Below are 15,072 nucleotides of genomic sequence, written 5' to 3'. Positions count from 1 at the left end.
TATAATAATGGTTGATTTAAAATGCTTGCTACAGCTTGACTAGTAGTGGTGCAACGGTTCACGGGTTTCCCGTGATCCGTACGGATCTACCCTCACGGTTCGGGACGCAAATGATCCGCGGATCGGCTGATAAAAAAAAAAGTTGTGCGTTGACGTGATCAGCGCATGTTTAGAGGACAATTCCGGTATTAACAATATCATCAAGTATCGTAGCGAAATACAGTTTATGTTGTGTTTTTTTGGCGTTCCGTAAATCCTATTGAAACGTAAACCGGAACCGGACGTGTTTATGTTTGGTTGTAGTCTTTTCGCTCGGTTCGCCGTATCGACAGTAGGGCTAGAACCGAGCGAAAAGACTACAACCAACCTCCCTTGCAATGAGCAATGAGTCTCCCAACCGAAATCAATGGATTTACAAAATGCCAAATAAAACACCACAGAAACTGTATTTCGCTACCAAACTAAAAAAAAAAAGATAAGGATGTCTGCATTGCCTTGGGAGAGTGTAGACTCTAAACTCTCCCCAGGCAATGCAGACATCCTGAATTGTAAAACCAGGGTTAGGGATAACCCTCACCCTAAATATGCCTATTTTCACAGAGAAAACACCCTAATCATCTCGGGAGATATAAGACCCTTACTGCAAATGCCCAGAAAAGAAAGCCAGGAGCAGATGCAGCAGCAGATGAAGGCCCACCACCAAAACAGGCAAAGTTATGGGAGACCAGAAGAGTGTCCCAGGCCAGTGTTGATAAAGAAGTCCTTCATTTTATCATCCAAGGCCTGCACCCACCTAATCTGGTTGATCAACAGGGTTTCGTAGATCTGGTTCATCATCTTCAGCCCAACATCAATGTGATGTCACGCAACACTGTTGTCAACAAAGTAGAGAAGTTGCTCTTGAAATGAAAATCAATTTGAAAACTTCTCTAAGTGGAATTGAGTTCATTGCAACTACCACTGACTGCTGGACAGCATACAGGCGTGGATTCCTTGGTGTCACAGCCCATTGGATAGACCCCCAAACTATGAAGAGATGTTGCGCTGCCCTGGCCTGCAAACAGCTGAAAGGGTCACATTCTTTTTCTGCCCTTGCCAGTGCTCTGAATGAGATCCACACTGAGTTTAACATCCGTGACAAGATTACCCGCACCACAACTGACAATGGCTCGAATTTTTTAAAAGCTTTTAAATTGTATGGTCAAACCAACGAAAACATCAACAATCCAGCACCTACAGCAGCGAGTGGTGAAGAAGATGATGATGGTGGTGAAGATGAGAATAATGAAGACCAGGATAGCATGGAGTTTGTTGAAGCTGGAGCCATATTAGATGAAGATGACTGCCTGGAGTATCAGCTTCCAAAACACCATCGTTGCGCCTGCCACCTTCTGAACCTGGTGTCAACTGTTGATGTTGAGGAGGCAAATGTCAGCACGGTGTACAAGCGGGTCTCACGTTCAACGTTTTCAAAGTGCTGGAGCCTTTGGAATAAGAGCGCCAGATCCACCACAGCAGCTGAGATCATTGAAGAAAATTGCAAACTCCAGCTTTTGAGGCCTAACGCTACAAGATGGAATTCACTTTTCTTAGCAGTGGAAAGGATTGTGAGAATTGCAAGAGAACAAGGAGAAGGAGCCATCACAGCTGTTTGCAGTGCACTTAAGATCCCCATGTATGTACCTGCCTGCATTTACATTTTTAAAGCTGAATTATATATTTTTCACTTTGAATTTAAAAGCTATTAAACACCATATACAATCTATTAACTACCCCTCTGCACAGATGATTAGCATTTTAAAATTGGTTTGTTATTGAATTGAAGGTGTTCAATGAAATTATATGAAATGTTGTGTCTATTATTTGTTGTTTTAATAGGTTCACTCCTGTCGAGATTGCATTTCTGACAGAATATGCAAAGACGATGAGACCGGTCGCAAAGGCCCTTGATGTTCTTCAAGGAGAGACCAATGTGCATATGGGGTGGTTGGTCCCTACAATAACGCTTCTCAAGGCTAAGCTCCAGCACTTTTGCATTTCCTCAAAGTTCTGTGGGCCCTTGATTGATGCACTCCTAGCAGGCATTGAAAAACGGTTCGGACAGATCCTTGCCGATCCAGAGCTGATTGCTGCAGCAATCCTAGTCCCCAAATTCAAGACTAGCTGGACCAGTGATGAATGCATCCTAAAACTTGGTAAGTGTTGCACTGTTTGCTTTTTGATAGAAGCTAATAGAGGATATTCCTGCTTTGAAGTATCTCTAACATACTAACAGTGCAAACCAATGACAGAGTGGCAGCGAAGCGTAATTCTAATTCCCATGCATTTCAACAGGAGACAATCCATTGTGACATAGACCACCGTTTTAAGCGAAACCAGCAGAAAAAGTTTAATCCTTGAAAAATTGCAGGACTGTGGTGTTTGGGCTTGTTGTTTTCCTGTTATGTTATATAAAGACAAGTGACTAGATAGCATACTAACTGTCTATCCTGCTAACTAGCTCACTAGTCAAGTCTCTTATGCTATTTCCACACCCTACACCACGCCTACTCAAAGCGTTGGAAGTGTAATGCACCATAAGAAATTACGTAGGAAATCAAAAGCAATCTTTATTTGTAAGCCATATAAAGTTGATAAAAATCATAATGCCATCTTTCAGTGTTGTAATTTCAATGTTTTAATCCAGGTCCATGGTCCAATTTGGTCCTATTTTTGTTTTTCTATTCCATAGGCCTTGACTATATCAAAAGTCACTTGAAAGACCAAGTTGTGGAGAATCAAGGAGAGAGCTCCCATTCTTCAGAGGAGGATGATTTCTTTTCTGCAATCAAACAGACCAGTTCCCAAGAAAATGCCAAACAGCTTGAGATTTACCTTGGATGCCAAGGTGATACAGTTGAGATACTGAAGTCTTTCCCGGCAGTATGCAACCTTTCATTGAGGCTTAACACCGCACTCCCAGCCTCAGCAGCCTGCGAGAGACTGTTTAGTGCAGCGGGACTGATCTTCAGACCAAAAAGGGCACGTATTGGTTCCAAGAACTTTGAAAATCAGCTTATTTTGAGGCTAAACAGAAGATTCTGGTGATTGTATAGGGTATGCCATTGTACTCTTTCTGTCCTACACAAACTACTGACGTACACTGTCTCACACACGGACCGAAATGCTCCTGTGACACCAATGGTGTTGGAAGTTCAATAGTTTATCTCCAGTTTTACTACCCAGTTTTTGAAGGGGATTATGGACAAGCATCCCTCCCTCACACACACTCTCTTTCTTTCTCTCACACACACACTCTTTCTTTCTTTCTCTCACACACACACACACACACTCTCTCTTTCTTACTCCACACAGACTGATACGCACTTCGCAGTCTATTTATCTCCTCCACAGGCACTCAAGTTCTCTACAGTCTGTTGCTCCTAAAATAATGTCCTGGTAGTTTTGCAGGCCAGGGTATGTCATGAATATTACTACCTCAGTTGTGAAGTTTTTGAATTCCAATAAAATTTGAGAAAAATATGCTCTTCGAGTTTGTGGTCCTTGACAGCATTATTATATTTTTTGTATGTCATTTTTTTACCATGTCTTGGGCTCCATGTAGCACTAATCAGCTTTCAATTAAGCTATTTCTTACAGTCGTGTCAATTATATGAGGTCCATTAGTTTAGCTTTAAATGTTTAAAAAATATATATAATATATATATATTACGGTTACTTTTTACTTTTATACTTTAAGTAGATTTTAGAGCCTGTACTTTTCTACTTTTACTTAAGTAAAGCGGTTAAGTTGATACTTTTACTTTTACCAGAGTCTTTTTAAAATCCAGTATCCATACTTTTACTCAAGTAACGAATGTGTGTACTTTTGACACCACTGCTTGTATTTAATAAGCCTATATATTAGGCCTACAGCCTAAGCTATGCCTTTATGAACCGAAAATAAAAACAGGAAACAAGGAAAGGAAAAAGCAACCGAAAAGAAAAACAAAGTATAGCCTCCTTACCGGATACACCTATTGCCACCGCAATGTCACAACACGCTCTCTTCTTGCTGTCCCTATTGCTGTACCCCTCGCTGCCTACGTCGTTAAGGACAGGTTACTCCTCCAGCAAGCGAATTAAGTTCTCCTCCCTCTCCTCACACCAGAAGTCTGCCATCTTCAGATCTTTTTATGCTGGAGTGGACAGTACGGTACCGGGACGGAGTAGGGCCGTGACGTACAAGTTGTTCTGTGCTGTGATTGGCTGAAGAGAAATAGTTAAATCGCGGCGTTCTAAAACTGGACCTTGCGATTTGACATGTTCAATCTCTGGCGACTCCTTGCAACTCCTTGCAACGGCTTGCAACGACCCGTTCACACCGCCCCTGCAACGTTCTAAAACCGTCTCGTTGCAAGCCGTTGCAAGGTGAATCTTTGGTCTGAACTGGGCTTTAGGCCTATGCTGACTTTTTGGATAAAAAGGTCCTATGATTGTCTTTTGACAAGATGTGTTTGCAAAACTTAAACTGTACACAGGAATGTATTAGCACTACGATATATTATAAATTGGATCATCCAGGATCATCCTGTCAGACTGGGGAAGGGGTAAAAGGGTCTATAAACCGCCATAGTAAGTTAATGGGAAAATGTCAAAGGTGAAACAATCAGTAGTTTAGGGGAAAATAAACTCAGAACTGGTCCACATTGAAAAGTATGATTGTGTATAATACTACCATCGATATCCTAAATAAATCTGGCCACAAAATACCTGTTAAAAGATTTTGACTGATTGTTTCCAGCTTGGCCCTTCAAGAGGTCTCTGAATGTATACGTCAAACAGCCATGATGTGTACCAACAAGAAAATCTAACTTTGTCGTAGGACAACAGTGAAGACATCGTTGGAAAGATCTTCACATAGGGAGCAACATATGTCAATATGAGATGTGTGGGCAGTTCTTGCTCTTCAGGTGTGCCCTTTGAACTTTGTACCTGTGACACTTTTGAAGGCTTATAATTCAACAACAAAATATGCTAGAGACATGGTGTCAACAGTTTTGGAAAGCTCTGTACCTTTACTATCATACCCGGCAGCAGACCAATAGGGGGCGCCACTGAGTAGGGTCAAAACCTATAAAAAACATGATTTCACCCTCTTACCAATAAAAATGTTAAAATCAGACCAAACAGGTGTGCTTCCTACCCTTAAAAACATATAACAAGCTTGCAAAGTTTGTGATCACAGTTTTACATAATAGAGATAATTCATTGGAACTACAAAAGCTATGACGCAGCAAAATGATGTGTACTACCACAGGCAGTGGAGGTATTTAACATGATTGTGTTTGACAACGAGGATGACAAGGGAAAGTTTGATATGGCGTGACAAAGTTTGATGAACACTGTTCGCCAAAGAAGAACGAGACGTACGAAAGGTATGTGTTTCGCTCGCGCATTCAAATGCCAGCAGAGAGCTTTGATGCCTTTGTAACAGACTTGAAACTAAAAGCCAGAATGTGTAACTTTGGAGTGCTTCGAGATTCAATGATACGTGATCAAATTGTTTCCGGAGCAAATGACAAAAAAGTGAGAGAAAGAATGCTGCGGGAAACTGATCTTACTTTAGCTGGAGCTAAAGCTAACTCATTAGCCATGCTAATGAGTTAGCTCAGCAACATGCAAGAACGATAGTTACGTATTGAAACTCTAGATTCTCTGAGTTTAGGCGCGGCCTTTTAAGGCTATCGCTATTGGGTTATCCCTAGGCGTGAGCCCCAGCACTGGAAAATTTGTAATCCCCGCCCACCAACAGCGTGGGCCTCAATTACGTCCGCGTGCGGTGTACCTCAACGACGTCCGCATTTCGCAGATATAGTCGGGCGCCGGCGGACGTTCTGCTCCCAATAAACAGCTTTTCTTCAGTTATTTAAAGGACAATGAGGCCGACACTTAAAAGGCTGCGCCTATACTCATAAAATCTAGAGTTACAACACGTAACTATCGTTCTATGTCGTATAGGCTTCGCCTTTTAAGGCTATCGCTATTGGGTTAAAAGGGCAAAGCAGTTAGTCTATGCATCATTTCCCGATCATACCCGAAAGCACAGCTACATACGCTCTAGTTCTGCGTCAGCGTAGCATAACATACTTCAATGCGTCAAACGGCAGCGAGCAGCTCTATGTGTCTGAAGACACAAGAGCTCTGCATGAATATTTGACTCCACCTCACGTTGTTTAATATGCGAGGGGGAATGTCCACAATCACACTCACATCTGACAAGCCTAGAACCTGAGTGTGTCATAGAGAGGCGCGACCTTCTTATGTACAGCCTAATAAAAGTCATGGTGAAGCCAGGAGGCCACAGCAGACCTGTGCCCCAGGAGGCAATAGCCTCCATAGGCATCCCTCTTTGCATAGCTACATAGGACGATATCCCTCTGGTCGTAGTGAAGCTCTGATTAGTCTCAGGCCCCTGCCCCTGCTGACACATAGCCTGTGTGATAGCATCACACAGCCATGTGGACAGCCGTTTTTTCGTCAGGGGGAGGCCCTTGAATGGTCTCTGTAATGCACAAATAACTGTTGAGATTTCGCAGGGCCTCCCGTGCGCTTCACATAACAGGCAAGCAGGCTAAGGGGCAAAAGAGATGGGCTGTTGCCTCCTCCTCAGATTGATGAGGAGGGAGAGAGAAACCATCGAGCGTTATTACTCTCGATCTGAACAAGCTAGTAATACTCTTAGGTGTAAAAGCCGGGTTCGGGCGTAATATAGCCGAACTGCCGTCCCCTTGTATTCTAAGACAAGAAGGGGCTACAGAGAGCGCAGACAGGTCGCTCACTCTCTTAGCTGACGTCAGGGCCAGCAGCAAAGCTGTCTTGGCTGACACAAACTTGAGGGGCACCCGGTCAAGTGGCTCAAATGGGGCTTTAACCAGTGCGCGCAATACCAGTGTTAAATCCCATTGTGGAGTGAGAGAGCGCGTCACGGGTCTCTCTCTCCTCACACCTTTTAGGAAGCGCTTCATTAAGGGGTGACTAAAAACAGTTTTATCCCTGAAGCCTTCGTGGCATGATGACACTGCAGCCGCGTACGTCTTAACCATGTTAAAGGCCAGCCATCTTTCCATCAGCGTCTGGAGGAAAGAGAGCACACGCGGCAAAGGGCAGGAGATGGGATCACAACCCCTCTCCGTGCACCATTTCTGGGAAGCCGCCCATTTAGCCGAGTAACACGCTCTGGTGGAGTCAGCTCTGGCACCCTGGATGGTCCGTACGACCTCCTGGGAGAGGCCGAGACCCTCTAGGCGCTCGCGTTGAGCGGCCAGGCCCACAAGCGCTGGCCGATCTCTGGGTAATCTATGATTGCTCCCCCTGCCTGTGAGAGAGCGTCCCGCCGCCAAGGGAGTTCCTTCAGCGGCCCCGAGAGCAGACGCTGGAGGCAGGGAAACCACGGTGCACTCGTGCGTTGCGGTGCTATGAGAATCATACACAGCCGCTCCTCTTGGACTCGGTCCAAGACTTGGGGAATCAGGGGGACGGGCGGGAAAGCGTACAGGAGTGTGTTCGGCCACGGTCTGTGAGCGAACGCATCCACCCCGAGTGGGGGATTGTCCTTCGCGCTGAGGGAGAACCACAGCTCGCACTGCGTGTTCTCCCGCGTGGCGAATAGGTCGACCTCCGCCTTCCCAAAATCGCTCCATATCTGATTGATCAGATCGTGGTGCAGAGTCCAGTCTCCTGGTTGGGAACCCCCCCTCAACATCATGTCAGCCCCTCTGTTCAGGACACCGGGGATGTACGCTGCTCTGATGGAGAGCAAGTGCGTGTGCGCCCAGCATAACAGCTGTCTCGCTATGCTCATCAGCTGTGCCGAGCGCACTCCCCCTTGGCAATTTATGTATGCTGCTGTCGCCTTGTTGTCCGTGCGAATCATTACGTGTTGATTCGTCAACAATAGGGCAAAGTGTTGGACAACTTTCAACACAGTGAGGAGCTCCAATGCGTTTATATGCATGGTCACGGGGGGGGGGCCAAACGCCGCCCACCACGTGAAACTCGCAAGTTCCTCCCCAGCCCGACAGAGAAGCATCCGTGAACACCGAGATGTGTGACGTTGCTCTGCCCAAGGGCACCCCTCTCGCGAGAGTTCGGGGATCGCCCCAGTGGGTCAAATCGGGGCCCACTGATAGGGGAATGGTCATTTTGCGCCGCCGTTGGCGCACCGGGTCGATGCGCAGGCGAGAAAACCATCTCTGCAGCCGCCTCATGTGAAGCAGCCCCAGCGGCACCACCGGTGATCACCTGTTCTAGATCTGACATCATGCCCAGCAGCCTCATGACAGAGAGGGCTGTCACGACGCTGCCCGGGGAACAGCGGCGGAGGAGAGACCACAACGTCTCCATCCTCTGCTGTGAGAGCCGTGCTCTCATTACAGCTGAATCCAGCTCTACCCCCAAATACATCACACTCTGTAAGGGGAGGGGGGAGTTCTTCTTCCAATTTATGGCGAAGCCTATATTCGACAGGTGAATCACCAGCTTTTTTGTTTGAATAGCTGCTTCCTCCTTGGAGCGAGCCTTCAAAAGCAGATTATCCAAGTAGAACAGTACTCTCATTCCTATTGCGTGAAGTGGCCGGAGAGCCGTCTCCACGCACTTGGAAAACGTTCGTGGGGCTAGAGAATAGCCGAACGGGAGACGGTTGTACTGGTAGTGTGACCCTTGGAACGAAACGCAGGAATATCCTGTGTTTGGGGATCACTGTGACGTGGAAGTAGGCGTCCTTCAAATCTATTGAGGTGAACCAGTCGCCCGGCTTTACACACTGTAACACTCGTCTGATTGTTAACATGTGAAACGGCCTCTCCGCGATGCATTTGTTGAATAGGGCTAGATCGAGAATCTGTCTCAGACCTCCTGTTTTCTTGGGTACCAGGAAATAACGGGGATAACGGGGATTTCACTTTTTTCTCTAGGAGCTGCTGGAGCTCCACCAAAAGTGACAGCGTTGTTTCCACAATCCCGTTGAATCGCGGCGGAACGGAGGTGAACTGCAGGGTGTGACCCATGCTGAACAGACTGTCCATCCATTTGGCCAGGGTGCATGTGTTCAGCCATTCTGAGTAATGCTCTGAAAGCGGCTGTGCAGCCTCTTGTTTTGATGCGGCTGTCATGGAAACGAGCCACGCTTGAGCCCCTGCCCGCTGCAAGGGGAGGAGTCCTCCCCGCAGCCCATGGGGGGCTCTGCCCGAAAGGGCTGGGTGTGTGTGCCATTAGCAGAGGCATACCCTGCCTGCTCAGCTTGTGACATGATTGTAGCTTCCTCTCTCCTGAGCGTTGGGACGCGAGGAGGAATAACACTGTGACTGGGCAGCAGACTGCTGACTCTGTGAACGAGCTGCGTGTCATTCGTAGACAGAGAGCTCGTTTTAGCGGCCGTCTCGCCACGTGTCATGCCAGGCATGACGTGGTGAGGGGAAAGTAATGTAGGGCTGGCTCGATCAATAATACAATAAGTTTATTGACGGCCTGCCTATGTGTGGGGGGGGATGCGTGTGAAACAGTTATGGCCGGGCCGGTGGGCTCCGGCGATAACTGTGTGGGGAAAACAGCCGTCTTTAGTAAAGAGGTGTTTCTCGCTGTCACACGCTTCTCCCTCGCCCCGTAATAGCCGGCGCTTGTGGGGCGGGACATCTCCCCATGAGCCCGCTGCCCGAGGCCTATGCTGGCCGCTCGCCGCAGCCTGCGATGGAGGCGGGCGGGGCCGGTAAGCCGGGTGAGGCTGCCTTCGTAAAGGTAATGAAGGGCTGGCTTGATCAATAAAACAAGGTTTATTGACAGCCTGCAACGTGGTGGGAGATGGTGAGAAACAGTTATGGTCGGGCCGGTAGGCTCCGGCGTTAACTGTGTGGGGAAAAAAACAGCCGTCTTAGTAAAGAGTGTTTCTCGCTGTCCCACGCTCACCTCGCCCCGTAATTGCTTCGCCGCGCTTGTGGGGCGGGACATAGCCCCATGAGCCCGCTGCCCTGGGCCTTCGCTTGCCGCTCGCCGCAGCCTGCGATGGAGGCAGGCGGGGCTGGGAAGCCTGGGGGCCAGGAGGAGGAGCTGCCGGCGGAGCCGCGACAGCGGTTGCCGGGGGCCTATGGCGGCGACGGGGGCTTGGAGCGGATCGCTGCCGCCCGGGTGGATGCGGAGGGTGGGAGACGTGTCTCCGGAATTACTCTGCTTCCTCGGAAGCGGCCTGCATGTCATCCAACATAGATGACAGACGGGGCCCGAACAGCACGTCCGGGCTGATGGGGCACTCCAGTAACTGCCGCCTCATCGGCTCAGGGATGCCCGGCGGTTTTCACCACGTCGACTGCCTGTTCGGCCAGACGATGAGGGTCAACCGCCATGGTGGAGATGTTATGCGCCAGCAGGGCGATGTTATTCATAACAGCCTCTTGCTGCATCATACGCCGATGCGCTCTGTCTGTAAGCTTGGCCGTCAGCTGGTCTTTGGGAGTGGGGTAGCGGTCGCTGAGCCGCGGCTTCACTCCAAAGACAGCACACAGAGCGGGATCCAGCGGCGGTATCGCCCTGTAACCCCGGTCTGTCAGACCCTCCGTCTTTGTGACCTGGATAAATGTTGTCACCGGGGCACCGAGCCTCCCGGGCTCCGCCGCAGCCCCACTGAAGTACGGGCTGATGCCGGGAAACATCGGCCAGATCGGGTCGAGACGGGCGGGGCGTGTCGCAGCCTCGAGCCCCCAGATGGAGCTGGTCCGGGCGTTGGGGGCCCTGAGGCATGGGCACCGCAAGGCCAAGGTTTGCGGCTGCCCTGGCAATAATACCTGGTAGCTCTGCCACCAAAGCTCCAACCACTGGAAGTGAGTTGGCGGCAGAGACGGGCAATGCTGCTGCCCCGGGCCTCTCCGTTCGGAGAGAGGAAGCCGGGGGAGACGCCCCCTCCTCGTCGCGGTCGGTGTCGTCTGACTCCGAGCTCACAAGAAGAGAGAGGGCATCGTCGAGCGGGACAGTAAAGTCGTCGGCCCGTTCAGCAATGGCGGCGGCAGCGTCGGCTCCGCGCTGTCTGGGCAGCGCAGCATAAGGCCGACACAGGCAGGGCGGCGAAAGCGCCAAGACGGCATGTTCATGCCCAAGGCAGCCCTCGCACACCTCATGGCCGCCATACGGCAAGATGTAACCCGCGTTACATGTCTTGCAGACGCCGTTCACCGTTGAGTCCATAATATCTATTTCTTTACTTCAGTATGCTACAGGATCGTCCTGAAGAAAATGCGCCTGACTATATCTGCGAAATGCGGACGTCGTTGAGGCACGCCGCACGTGGACGTAATTGAGGCCCACGCTGTTGGTGGGCGGGGATTACAGATTTTTCAGTGCTACGGCTCACGCCTAGGGATAACCCAATAGCGATAGCCTTAAAAGGCGAAGCCAATGAGACATAGAACAGAAAACCCAACTGTCATTATCACTGTCACTGATAGCAATATATCGTTTCACTTCTTATGACAAATGTACTTATTGCAAGTCGCTTTGGATAAAAGTGTCTGCTAAATGGTCATTTGTCAGCTGTCTATCCTCTATTAAACTGCATTGAAGTGACACGTTTGTTCCGTGCATTATTCATTTGCATTATTATTGCATTATGCGTGCATCATTCCTTTGCATAACGTATTATTCCTTTGCACATCGTATGTATTTGATATTTGAAAACGATATCGTTCTATTCAGAGCAAGGAAGATTAGTATGATTGGATCTCGGTTAGCAGGCATGTATCGCGCCTATTTTACAATAATCTCAAACGTTTCATTAACTCACATACAGACCAACCAACCACGACACCTCCGCCCAGGCCAGAGCCTTTTTGTTGCGATCTATGAAATGAAAAAGGCTCGGATCGTACAACACCGGGTGCCCAGTTACAGCTGTGATTAATTTTTCCGTCAAAATTTTTTAGTCAGTAGGAACCAAAACAGTAGGTATAGGAACCCAAGTGCTGGTGTTCGGTGTTCCCTGGGATCCACGCAAGCGAAGAGCGTCTACATTACGATTGGCTGTCAGTGTCTGGCCGCTGAAACGCGTCATAGTAATTTGCATAAAGTTCAGCCGTCTTCAACTTTTTTTGTGTCGCTTTGGTCGCTCTTGCCCATAGAAAGTGAATGACTTCCGGTGATTTGGTAGCTCAATTCGCTTTTGGTTTCAACGCACAGTAAAGCACGGGATGTCTGTCAGCGAGGTGCTTTGCCATGTTTGATGTGTTGCCTCCCTTTGTCTGAACGCCTTTATAACACGTCTTACATAAAGGTCTCAGTTTGCCCTCGCTATCTGCGATGTACGCAAAATAACTCCATATTTAGCTTCTCCCATATTTTTTCTCTGCAAGCCGAGGGCTGTCGGCAAGCGCTTCCGAACCTGTCGCAATCTCGTTGCTTCTCACTCTCACTCACTCAGTGAACTGCCTGCTGTTGCTGTGGCTAATGGCCCGGTCAGACTACACGATTATCAGACATTCCTCCACGATTTACCATGTCACACTATACGATCGCAGAGTCAGGAAATCGGGGCTTGTCTCGTCGTAAGACTGGCCACACTACAAGATTCTCAGACATTCCTCCACGATTTAACATGTCACACTTTAAGCGTATGGTACTCTTTAAAGCCCAGTTCAGACCAAAGATTCAAGAAAAAAAGATATGAGTACCATATTAAGCGCTATATACATTTTATTTATTATTATTATTATTATTACTATACGATCTCAGAGCCAGGAAATCGGGGCTCGTCTCGTAGTAAGACTGGCCACACAACAAGATTCGGCGGCGCGATGCTCTCTACTTTGTATCATTCACGTTTGCACGTTTGTTGTTTAGGCCTATCTCACAACTTCCTGGTTCGGCGTTCGATTTTGCCTTCACCGGGTAAAGTGACTTCCGGTCGCGTAGTCCATGATATTTGACAATGGCGCAGTCAAAAAATAAAAGCTTCTGTTGTCTACCTCAATGCGCCAATTCAAAACAAAAACAACCGTATTTATATTTCCACGACTTCCCAAATAATACCCAATACAGCAGTGGCGATCAGACGGAATGAAGGAGTTAATTTCGTAATTCAGAAGGGGAGTACACTGGTCTGTAGTCGGCATTTCTCAGCGGCTGATTATGACGACGGAGTGCTACTGCTGGAATACTGGAAGCTGTTCCTAGTCGTTTTGACTGGAACAGCTACACCACAGCCCCGAAAAAAACACCCGTTTATAAACGGGTGTCAGCTCGAAAAGCTGAAGGAGAGGACAAAACACAAACGGACCGGAGAGGTACCGGGGAACATGACTACGCGACACGCCCCCCTGCCGGTAAGTAGATGTGTGCTAACTATCTGTTATGTCTGTTATTTCTGTTCAACACTTGTTGGGCTTTGTATAATTTTGCCAAACATGGCATGGTTAACGTTAAAACATTCAATCAACATCAGACGCACTGTTAAACTGGGGTTACATATTAATTCAGATTCAGCTTTATTGGCCAGGTTTGCGAACAAACGAGGAATTTGACTTTGGTTTTTACTCTATGTACAACACTCAACCTATAGTTAATACATAAAAAAGAAAAACAGAAAACAGTACAAATAAATGTAATAATAATAAATATAAATAACTTAAGTATACAGAATAACAATACAATAAAAAGAAAGGGTGAATACGAATGAATGGTAAGAAGACTGATTGTCTTCTTTTTTTGTAGGTGCACTGGATGAGTGCCTGGAGTAATGCTGAGCGGAGGCAAGGCTGCCACGAAATGTCCATGGGGCCAACAAACTGTCCTCAACAGATTTTTTTGGTGTCTGATCAGCCATGACATATTATGCTCGGTTTCCATCTCAAGAAGGTTTCAAGTGTTTTGGGAGTCTGTTTTGCCCACTCACCACAATATATTCTTTATTGGAGCAAAGCACAGAGGATTGGACAAGAGGCGATTCCAACACCCAAGCCCTTCAAGGAAGATTCCAGTCATTGATGAGTTTTTTCATCTACTGTTGCTAGAGTCGCAACCTGGCCTTAAAGAACAAGTCATTGCTGACATCTTCTCCAGGTCAGCACAGCTGAGATGGTTACCAACTCCAAGCTGGATATTCCCTCTAGGATCGTGTGACATCAAAGGGCGGAAAGTCCAATAAAATGTGACTTTTTTTTTTATATTGTAGTGATAACGATGTATTCTAATATGCATCTTTTCATAATGAGCAAGTTTAACAGAGTGCAAATTGCAAAACCAAATGTCTTACCAGCATACGCTCTGTAGAGTTGGGACTTGACTCCAGTCTTCCCCACGACTGGGTTTCTTCACCACCAGGTCACTCACAGCCTCTGGATGGATTCCCTGAGGCGAAACCGCAATACAGGAAATGCTCATATACTCTAGCCAAATACTGAAGTGTATGATTTTGAACAGAGGACACAACAGCACACGTGGGTTCGAGGTCGATGCCACATCTGTGGTTGACTGGTACAGGCCAGGGAAGGTGGAACCACATCAAGGCCCAACTGCACTAATGCGCTGTCTGGAACAGCAGAGCGGTTTATATGGCTACAGAAGCCTTTGCCCGCAGCACAGCTACAGCTCTGAGAGACCCAGTTGTCCAAACAGCCTCCAGGGTGATCTGTGAACACCATAAGAATTGAGTTACTGAACTTAGTAGGTAGGACCTTGTATAAGGCCATTGGAAACTGGCAAGGAGCCTGCAACCGCAGAAAAGCCATGTACAGTTCCGTGCAAAACTCTTGGGCCACCATTACATCTGTTGTTTTAGCAATGTTATAACATGAACTAGATGTTTGTCCTTTTAATGCACACAACAAATTTCCTTTATTTACGGCTTGTGCCTTAATGAAGAGGAAGAAAAATACATAGGTCTGTACAGCCACAACATTGCAGCTAGGTGGGCCAAGTCTTAAGCACGCTACTGTTTGTAAGAAAGAACAATGAAAATGATCTCAACTTCAGAAGAAGAGGAAAACTGCAACTGCAGTTGTTAGTCCAGACAGACTATCAAAACTAACAGACTTGGGCCAACGGGCCCTAACT

The 15,072-nt window shown here is 47.6% G+C and overlaps 1 protein-coding gene across 1 annotated transcript; it reads left to right on the top strand.

Moving 5' to 3' along the window:
* The first annotated feature begins 905 nt into the window (after nt 1–905).
* Nucleotides 906–3,468, top strand: LOC130392701 (uncharacterized). Its single transcript, XM_056603206.1, has 3 exons — nt 906–1,675; nt 1,879–2,195; nt 2,732–3,468. The coding sequence occupies exons 1-3, from the start codon at nt 906–908 to the stop codon at nt 3,085–3,087; spliced, it is 1,443 nt and encodes a 480-aa protein (XP_056459181.1). The 3' UTR covers nt 3,088–3,468.
* Nucleotides 3,469–15,072: the final 11,604 nt, after the last annotated feature.

Source organism: Gadus chalcogrammus, chromosome 12 (genome assembly GCF_026213295.1).
Source record: "Gadus chalcogrammus isolate NIFS_2021 chromosome 12, NIFS_Gcha_1.0, whole genome shotgun sequence".
Taxonomy (NCBI): domain Eukaryota; kingdom Metazoa; phylum Chordata; class Actinopteri; order Gadiformes; family Gadidae; genus Gadus; species Gadus chalcogrammus.
Note: the sequence above shows the minus strand (reverse complement) of the source record. Positions and strands in the feature narration are given on the sequence as shown.

Coding starts and splice junctions, on each gene's coding strand:
- LOC130392701 (XM_056603206.1), top strand. CDS start 906: ATGAAAATCAATTTGAAAACTTCTCTAAGTGGAATTGAGTTCATTGCA. Junction 1,676..1,878: donor AGTGCACTTAAGATCCCCAT/GTATGTACCTGC, acceptor TTGTTTTAATAG/GTTCACTCCTGTCGAGATTG. Junction 2,196..2,731: donor TGAATGCATCCTAAAACTTG/GTAAGTGTTGCA, acceptor TCTATTCCATAG/GCCTTGACTATATCAAAAGT.